This window comes from Sander lucioperca, chromosome 8 (assembly GCF_008315115.2).
Source record: "Sander lucioperca isolate FBNREF2018 chromosome 8, SLUC_FBN_1.2, whole genome shotgun sequence".
In the NCBI taxonomy this organism is placed as follows: domain Eukaryota; kingdom Metazoa; phylum Chordata; class Actinopteri; order Perciformes; family Percidae; genus Sander; species Sander lucioperca.
In genome coordinates, this window is record NC_050180.1 from 39,137,503 (window position 1) to 39,147,213 (window position 9,711).

General features: G+C 43.1%; 1 protein-coding gene across 3 annotated transcripts; it reads right to left on the reverse strand.

Annotated features, from left to right (window-relative positions):
* Nucleotides 1-3,635: 3,635 nt before the first annotated feature.
* Nucleotides 3,636-6,687, reverse strand: LOC116062028. 3 transcript variants are annotated; one of them, XM_031316690.2, is made up of 2 exons: nucleotides 6,424-6,687; nucleotides 3,636-5,297 (listed from the first exon to the last, which is right to left on the reverse strand). In XM_031316690.2, the coding sequence occupies exons 1-2, from the start codon at nucleotides 6,599-6,601 to the stop codon at nucleotides 4,018-4,020; spliced, it is 1,458 nt and encodes a 485-aa protein (XP_031172550.1). In that variant the 5' UTR covers nucleotides 6,602-6,687; the 3' UTR covers nucleotides 3,636-4,017. The 3 variants fall into 3 exon arrangements, with proteins under 3 accessions (XP_031172550.1, XP_031172463.1, XP_031172374.1); XM_031316603.2 differs by having other exon boundaries at nucleotides 3,636-5,312; XM_031316514.2 differs by having other exon boundaries at nucleotides 3,636-5,369.
* Nucleotides 6,688-9,711: the final 3,024 nt, after the last annotated feature.

A 9,711-nucleotide genomic window follows, 5' to 3' on the forward strand; every position in this document is an offset into this window, starting at 1 on the left:
ATTTTATATCTCGTTGTATTGTGTGTACTGTTCTTGATTTATAAGCAGGGAAGCAATAAAACAGCTAGTTTAACCAACATACCCCCTTTCTGCAACAGCGGGAGGAACCAATCAGCGAAGTCAGCTGCTGTAATACTGTATTTGTTGGGGATGAAAAGAAAAAAAGAGACTTAGACAGGATTAGATTAGTGGGAACCTTGTCTGCACCACCCAAACTGCAGATCATATATACCTCATATTTACAAATGGCTAATAAAGATAAATTTAAAAAGGTACTTTTTACTCACACAGTTGTCATTCCAAAAAAAACATCCTTTGCAGTTCAGTTGCATAAGTTGTCTTAGAAATGTGGTTTCTGGATTTGCTCTCATTTCCAAGTACAAAGCGACCTAGATAACAGGGAGTTACATACACTGAAAGTGTAAATAATAAAAGTGGATACAGGTATGTAGAGCTGCAAAGATCAATGAGTTGTCAACTATTTTGATAATCAATTAATCGATTTGAGCCTTTTTTTTTTTTTTTTTTTTTTTTTTTTTTTTTTTTAAAAGGTCCAATATGTAATACTGACAGCTAGCGTTTAAAATGGTTACTGCAGTCCAAATTCGTCTCCCCCGGCCCTCCTCCCCAGCGTCGAAGTTCACAGGAGTTGCCAGGTTGAGAACGCTGAACCAAACGTCACACAATGTCACTGTTAGCTTGATGCTAGTCTACTCCACAGCGCAGCGGAGTTGCTAGATGCTGCTATGTTGACAGTTATAAAAGCCCATCGCGGAGCTCTGTACCCGGCTGACAGTCACCTTTTATCGACTAACTAACCGTAACAACAACGACCGCTAAAAAGACAGTGACCTTGCGGAGCTTTGTGCCCGACTGACAGCCACCTTTTCTGGGCTTAATGTCACTGCAACAGCCGCTAAAAAGACCGCGACCTCACGGTCGTCTGTACCCAAGGCACAGTCACTGTCTGTCGGCTATGCCCACTGAACAGAAGCATACGTCATGGATCCTACGTTAGCAGTTAGCTAGCGTGTATTAGCATGGCAGCGTTAGCGCCAGCCAGGATCACTTCACCGGCTGTGTCTAAATGTTTTTTGCGAGTAACTAACTCAAGTACTCTATATAATTCAATGCGAGCACATGAATGTTGAAATGAATGAAAATGTTAGCCGTGACATAAATGAATGAAGCCTCAACGCTTACCTGTTTAGGAGGATATTAGTCAACTTTGTGTTCTTTTAGGCTCTAAACGGTCTCCATCTTTTAAATGCATCTCCAATATTTACCCGTGTTTAGGTTTTACCTCGTCTCTGGTTTTGCAACCGTTTAGAAAGGAGGGTGGGTAGAATGAATCTATCTTCGTTGATCCCGTTCATTTCTTTGCTGCTTCCATGGCTGTACTAACGTTACAGCTGTAGCGCGCTGGGTTTACGTGTTTACAGGTATATCTGGCAACCCTGCCTGGCTGTCAAAATAGGCAGTTGATACCAACACACAGGCCAAAACACAAACAGACATTCCGTCACGGATTTCAAAAGCAAAAAATAATGACATTAGCATTGTTGTCAGAAAACATAGTATTTCAACTTGGCATGTTTCCTTAATATCTGATGAATATGTGAATATGTGATGAATGGTAATTTATTGATTAAATACAGTACATATATTACATATTGCACCTTTAAAGTAAAAATCTGATTCTAGCTTCTTAAATGTGAATATTTTCTAGTTTCTTCTCTCCTCTGCGACAGTAAACTGAATATCTTAGAGTTGTGGACAAAACAAGACATTTGAGGATGTCATCTTGGACTTTGGAAAACACTGATCAACATGTTTTACCATTTACCATTTTCTGACATTTTATAGACCAAACAACTGATCTATTAATCGAGAAAATAATCGACAGATTCATTGACAATGAAAATGATAGTTAGTTGCGGCCCTACAGGTATGAATCACTTTTCTAGAGTAATCATGAGGTGTTGACACTGGGATGTAGTGGGAGAACAAGGTCCAAAGCAGTAAAGGGAACTTAAGTGACCAGCATTAAAGTTATTGTCCGTAAGATTTTCATCTAGTTAGTCTAGAAAGTATCTATCAAAAAGTGAGTTAAAACAATGGTGATTGAGCCTATGACCCATTGATGAAAGCGCTTGTATTTGCTGCTTTGTCAAGTAATACAATCTGAGTGTCTGTGGCGACTTTCCCGCCCTAAATTTAAATCCGGCGCAGTTAGTGGCGCCTTTTACGTCAGTCAGCAGCGGTTGGTCTGTCCCTGCCCAGGTGGAGCTTGGCAGTGCCAGTGATGCTGCGTTTTATTATACTCGGAATTTGGAAACTTCCGACGCGGAAAGATGCAAAGAAACGGTACGTTAACCCGGGCCGGGCGCTACATTTCATTGCTAACTCACAATGGCGGATCAACAGACAGAGAACGAAGACCGGTCAACTTTGAGTCCAAATAAAAAATAATAAATAAAAAAAACTCCCTGACCCACAAGAGGACCGAGCTGATGCTGGCTGAGATGACATGTCAACCTCTTCCATCGACTAAAGCTGATCTGTGTGCAGCTCAGGTGGGACTCAGACACCTGATGCCCGATTTGTACTCCCTGTACCGAACTACCCTCTCTCGGAGTCGCTTTTCGGGACGAAAATTCAGAACATGATAGCCGGTAACGCCGCTAACCCGGAGAGAGCTTCGGGATAGGACCAACACTTGCCATCCCGGAACCTGCTCATACCCTAACCCAGGCTTCAGGCTGGCTCGTGCCGTACCTTCTGGAGAAAGCAGCACCACCAACAACAACCCCCTTAAATTTGGTATGGCCTCGGGAATTTTTCTTTACTGCACATTCTGATGCTCAGGTTGGTTTAGATGTTAGCACTGTTAGCAATGTTGTGTCAGCTAATATTTTAGCAATGTGAGGCACTGCACTCGGGTCGGAGGGGACGGTCGGCCCTTTCCTCCCCGGGTGAGGCGAATAAGGAAAGCAGTGCTGGCCTCTCTTCCTCAGCCTCCACTTCATGAGCTAAGGTTATGAAAACGCAACGCCACGTGGTGTTATCATGAGAAAGTGCCGTGCTATTGCGAGAACAACGTCACATGCGTGTTAAGGGTGGGTTTAGGGAAAGAACATTGGGAAAGGCTTTATTAAAAAAACATTTTTTAAAAACGGTTGACAAACGCCACACGCGGGACGCGAACCTTTATAACACGCAAAAACGGCATACGAACTGGCGTGTCATACATACGGCACTTTGTGAGATCAGTCTGCACATTTTGCCTCAGTGGCTAGTAGGGTGTTTGTGTCACATTGGTTAGATTGAATGCTATCGCTACGTGGCTAATCGTGCTAACACAAGCAACAGTGCTAATGCAAAGGGGGTACGCTTCGCTTCAGAGCTCGAACCTGCTATGGTGCCTATTCCTATTTCTCTTGGCACAGCTACCAGAAGACTTACAACTTTCAGACAGGTTGCTCACGTCACATTTATGTCATCTCTCTCAGTTGGAGGCTGCGCAGTAACGCTTGGCGCTCACCGGAAAAGTGCTTCTAATATCCTTCACTGGTCTCCGTCCAGAGCAACGGGATCTGTTGGTCCACTCTTATATACTGTCTATGGCTAATGCAGACAAGAGGGCCTCACCGTGGAAAACATTGCGCCTCTCCAATAGCCTCGGTGAGTATTCCCGCTGGCTGCGTTAGCACTGTTGACGGTGTTAGCACAGTTAGCCATGTTAGCTAGCCGCTGCCTCCCCGGCTCTATCATCTACCCCACACGGCCGGTGTCTTTATGGATGTATTAGCTCTTAGCTCATCTTAGACTAAACTGCTATCGGTGTGGACTGGAGCATGTGAAGGCATCACACAGGTTAGAGCTGCCAATCTACCAACGACACACAGTCGACACCTGCCTGCAATTACATCTTAGAGCCAAAGCTGCTGCTAGAAACAACCTAACTCAAATCTTACAGACAACAACTTTAAGGAGCACTAGGCATTTCTGTACGAATCACTCTAGTGGAGCAGCAGAGATGCACAGGTTGTTTAAGGCACAAGCAACTTGCACAATCTTATCAAAGGTTGAAAGGTTCGACGTGCGCTCAGAGACCGTGGTGAAGGGGCTCTCGACAGGGCCTGTGAGCATGGCGTACCTCTGCTTCACCATGGAGATCACCCTCTCCACATGCCTCTGCACACTCACTGTCTCAGAGGAAGTATTAGCCAGTGGCGAGCCCGCCGAGCTCCCGTGCGCCTCCCCTTGGTAGGTGCCAGCAATTGTAAACAGGGCTCCTCGGGCAGCCACAGAATCTGCAATGTTGAGACTGCGACTCGCCAATACGACATCGCCTGGGAGAAGCTTGCAGAGAAATCCACAGCCCTCAGCCAGGCTTTTGTCACTGACGTTTCCCAGCACGCCCCTAGAGACGAAGGTGACAACGCCTTGTGGAGCCACACCAATCAGATACTTTAACACATTAGAACTTGTCCCTACCCCTTGAGAGCTTGGCACCACCCTCTGCTGCTGCTGCTGGTTGCCCCGGGAAACCGGCTCCTCAAAAGGCACTATGAAACAGTCTATGATGACAGCGCAGTCGGGGTGGGAGGTGCGCAGAGCTGCCGGCAGGTTTTTCCGGAGCTCGGCTCTAGAGGGCCAGAAAACAGCTGTCGGCACCAGAGTGGAGGACATGATGTTGACCATCTGGTGCACTGTTCTGGTTACTGTGCCGACTTTAACACCAAAGCGGTAAGCCAGGTCCTGGTTGCGTAAATCCAGGCGGAGTCGCATCAGTGTCAGCAGCAGCTGCTGGAACTTGGAGAGCTTCACGGTTTTCATCCCGTCCATGTGAGGCGCCAGCAGCCACATGACCGTCTCCAGGACAAAGTAGTTGGGCAGACCAGTGTAAAACTTGACTTTCTCTGCATCGTTCCTCAAAGAGTTCTCAGAGAGGGACATTTTGTCCACAGACTCCCTGAGGGTCTGGTTCTCCTTTTTCAGGGCTTTCAGGACGTCATCAAAGTTAACTGCTGCATCACACGTATGAGCATACTTTCCTTTCTTGCTGTCACTCATAGATTCATCGTCGTCGTCATCGTCTTCATCAGTGCTGAGGGAAGAAGACGCGCTTTCCTCCACAGCGGCCTTCTGCTCCCTCTCCTCAGGATGCTCTTCCTGGCCCCACTCCGCCACCACAGACCTTCCCTGGCCCTGCAGGAACAACAAGGCGTTAGCCGCCTCTACGCGTGCTTCCTGCTTGTCCGGGATCTCCAAGGCACCTTGCTCCTTCATCTCTGGGGATAAGGGATCTGATGTGAACACAGAAGGAACATAATCTGGCGAACGTGGATTCTTCACCTGTTTACCTGCATGTGGAAAAGGATGTAGTAAATGGAAAGGTGGTGAAAGATCTAGGAAAAAAAAAGTAGAAAAAAAGGAATTGTCTGTTGTGTGTTGTCTGTTTATGGCACTTCCCTAACAGTCTACTTTAGTCAGGAGAGTTTGAGGACAAGCAGCCATGTTTTCCCTCCTACTTGAGGTGGTACATTGTCCCATCTAAAAAGCAGCTTGATAACAGCTGAAAGAGCAACAGATTTTTTGGTTTAGGATCTGTCTACTGATGTTTCTTGTGGGTGGGACAATATAGGGCCTGTTTGGTTGGAAAATAGCTCAGTTAGTATACTATAGTTACTATCATACAGTTACTATATACACACAAGTGTGATTTTGCACAAATGAAATGTCAATAGTTTATTGTAACCGTATCTAACTTGTCTTTTTCTTAATTAATTTGTCATTAAGAAACACAGTTTGTGTAACAAATTGATCTTAATGTACCACATTGAGGCAAAAATTAACATAGCAATAAAAAAAAATATATATATAGTTAATTTTCTAACTTTAAAATCAACAACAGCATGGCAAACTAAAACGTACAGACACCATAACAGGCAAATTATGAAATAAAAGATGTGAAAAAAAACCGTACAGTTTTCCCACTCTTATTTGAACTATTACTAAACAGACATTACAGCCTCTTGTCCTAATGAACTGAACAGATAAATCAAAAACTGGTACAAGTCATTGAGATGTAGAATAAATTGAGTTCAAGTTTGAATATCAGTTCATCGTAATATTTAAAGCCACAACTGCAAATAGTTTAGAGTTTCCGTTAAACATCAATGGAACTGATTTCTTTGAGGTTTTAGCCTTAGTAAAAGTATGTCATTTTAAGGCGATTGGTTGATTGATTGGCTAATAAATAGTAATAGATAATGAACATAACTTAATAGTTAATAGAAAATAATTACATTCTGCATCTATCAGTTTTCTATGTGGAATTCCAGCGGCATGCATCTGACAAACAGTGGGATAAACTACTTTTTGTTTCCGTGTTGTCCTCAGTGACTGCATTCATACCTGAGAGGAAGTGAGTACTACACAGCCGACTGCCGTCGTTTGGCACCCAGCCCTCTCGGTTCACAGCAGCTATCCAGCGCTGCTTTCTCTCGGGGTCCCGGGGGAAACGGTAGAAAGATAAGGTGGTGCCTGGTGTCCTTCTGTTCCTACAGCCTGCCACCACACATGTGTGAACCATAGTAAGGCTACGAGAGAAGCGTGGAGGTGTGCACTGCTGTTTGTTGGGTGTTTTGACTCCCAAAATGGTGGCTGCCTAGAGGCTGAAAAAAACCCTGTGTTGCCATCATCAACTGTCGTTTGCATTCACCGATCTAATTGGTCCATCTTCGGGCGACGTCACTGAAATGCGATCTTTACTCACGCGGTGCTGCAACAACGCTGGACTTTCACACTGCCGCGCGGTAACCGCTTCTCAGTCATTTCAGTGAGGGGTAAGCGGCAGAGGGAAAACGGCTTTGATCACGGCGGTAGGGGTATGAACTGAAGCGGTTGCCGCGCAAAGATTCTGCTCTCCCCGTGCTGAATTTCTGGCGGCATGAACTGCTTTTAAAAACATGGATGTATTAATATATGAGACAGTAGACAGTTGCCAGGGCGGTGTTTAGGCGAGTTTTCTTTTTAGGATGGCGAAGTTATGTCCCGACCTACTCTGCCTTTGATTGGCTTACCTTGACATCCTTACCATAACTATCCTAAACCTAACCAACCCAACCAGAGCAGGCAGCAAGTGCTAGCTAATCAGAGGGAGAGTAGGGCGGGTCATTCCTTTCCCATGCCTTCGCCATCCTAGGGTAAAAAAAATAGCTTACCGTTAACATCATGGTAAATCAATCCAAATGTGGAAATCGCCAAAAGTACTAACTTTATATGGTTACAGGAGTCAAATAAGACGAGCTAAAGAAAAACAACAAAAAGTCGCAGCCGGACTGAAAAGACGTAGTCCAGTGAATCTGTGGTTTGACCCAGGGGAAATTGCAATAGTAGTCATTCAAGGTTTTATGTGATCCTAAGAGACATCCAAATAACATATTAAAAGTGTACCATTAGCCTATATATTTAGTGGATCAATGTAAATTCAGGGGTTGAAATTTGGGGCCCCTATGTCACAGCGATACACAAAAAAGTGTACATCTCTGCTTCTGAAGATGCTATTTTCGTATACTTTTATGTCTATACATTAATTTTCCATTGTGATCCTTTACATACAACCATCAGATATGACTTCTTAATTTATTTGTGCTATATGTCCTATATGGGGGTACCTTTACCCCAAAATTACCTTTTTTTTTAATCCAAGCAAAGTCATTTAAAACCATTTGTTGGGGCCCGAGCACCGACCGCTTGCGAGGACCTTATTGAAAATGAAGGAATTATTATTAAGTGCAATTAATCCCATTGGAGGGATTTAACATGCTCAAAAACTTACCAGAATTTGCACATGCATCATGGTTGGTGAAAAATTGGATAGTTTATGGGTTTCTTGCTTGGGTGTGACAAAATGGCTAAATAATGCTACCTAACCGTTTTCAAAGTAAAAGCCCCCTCCATTAACTTTCACGTAGATCAACGGAAGTTGGTACACATACTGTATGTTACATGTTGAGTTCTTGAAAAAAGCCTCTTGGGCGTGTACCCTAAATTCAACAGGCAGTCAGCCATTTTGAATTTACTGTGCAATTTTAGTGCATTTTTCACCATTTCTTTTTTTTAAGATCAACTTTTTATTATTTTTATATTTTTTGAACATACAGAACAGACAAATACAACTGAACAAGAACAACAACCCTCTCCCACCTACCACCCTCTGCGGTCTCGAGGAAAACAAAAACAAACAAATAAACAAAAACAAAAACAGAAATCACACCTTGCCTAGTCACTCTCCTTTAATTCTTGTGGCGCTGAGGTCATTAGGACTGATACCTGTGCTGCTCTGTTTTTCCATAGGTCTATAGTTGATGATTTGGCTTTGATAATCCTTGCTGTAGAGAGCTCCAGAATAACTATGTACAGAAAATACGCCAACCACTGTTTTATTCAAAACGTGTGTGTGGGGGGGGGGAGCCAGCGCTGAGCAATCATTTTCTTGGTTGCCGTTGAGCCGGCTAGCCAAATTTTCTTCTGTCTCCCAAGTAGGTGTAATTTATAGTCATCATTAAGTTACAAAACAATCAGGTCAGTAGGAATTTTTCGCCATTTCTAGGCGTCATACTTTAACAAGTGCTCATAGAGATTTAACCTGATTGACTACAAGACTTAAATTTTTTTCTGTGCAATCTACAGACCTCGTTGGTAAAAGCTTGGTAAAAAGTTGGTAAAAGTTTGAGTTTTCGTCAATAGGCATGGCTGTCGTGTGGCGGCCATTTTGCGCGTTTGACCATGAAACAGGAAGTTGTTGTAACTTCAATGTACATTGTCCTATCTGTCCAGAATGTATCATGCTTGATAAGAGTCCAGACCTAAGGACATCTACATGCCAATATTGACTCAGGGCACAGTCAGACCAGCAATGGCTATATTGCCATTTCCCCTGCAGCAGCAATTATCTTTTTTTTTTACCGGCAGTTGGTGATTTAGTTGGTACTAATGGATTCCTTAGATCATCTAGTTTCATATGATACCAATATATTCACGATAGCTTAAAAAAATAAGCCGACTAGAGCCTCGTTAAAACAGTATGTCACAGTGCCCTGTTAGCTCACCGGCACATGTAATATATATATATATATATATATATATATATATATATATATATATATATATATATATAATAAAGCTATACTTGTTTGAACTACTTACTTGAGGTCAGCCAACAACAACAGACTCCAACTATCAAAAAACCTTAACTGAAAGAGAGACGGACCAGAGACCCCCCCATACATGTATTGTATAAAATGAAGTTGCATGCAACTGGGACTACAATAACAAGTAGGGCGGCCTAACGCCTTTATACAGTCTTATTGCATTGAATACTAAGCTAATAAAATAGCCTAATAATTGTTGGCATAATTTTAAAAATCATGTTTTAATGTTGAAACATTGGATTAATTAATGAATTAATTAATTGACCATCAGTGGATGGCTATCTTAGTGACTACCTTACCAATAGGCCAGTAAGCGTATCATCAGTTGGGATTAATATTTGCTAATAATATGTTGGATTTATGTTAAGACTTTTTGATTTTGAAAAAACTTTCAAAAATTACCAATAATTTGGAGGCCCCCCCTGCTATGACTCTGAGGACCCCTTAGGGGTCCCGGACCCCCTGTTGAAGATCCCTGGTATAGGAT

Excerpts from the sequence above, each read along its gene's own strand:
- LOC116062028 (XM_031316514.2), bottom strand. The coding sequence starts at position 6,601 with ATGGTTCACACATGTGTGGTGGCAGGCTGTAGGAACAGAAGGACACCA. Across the intron at positions 5,370-6,423 it reads TAGTACTCACTTCCTCTCAG|GTAAACAGGTGAAGAATCCA; the intron begins GTATGAATGCAG and ends TTCCACATGCAG.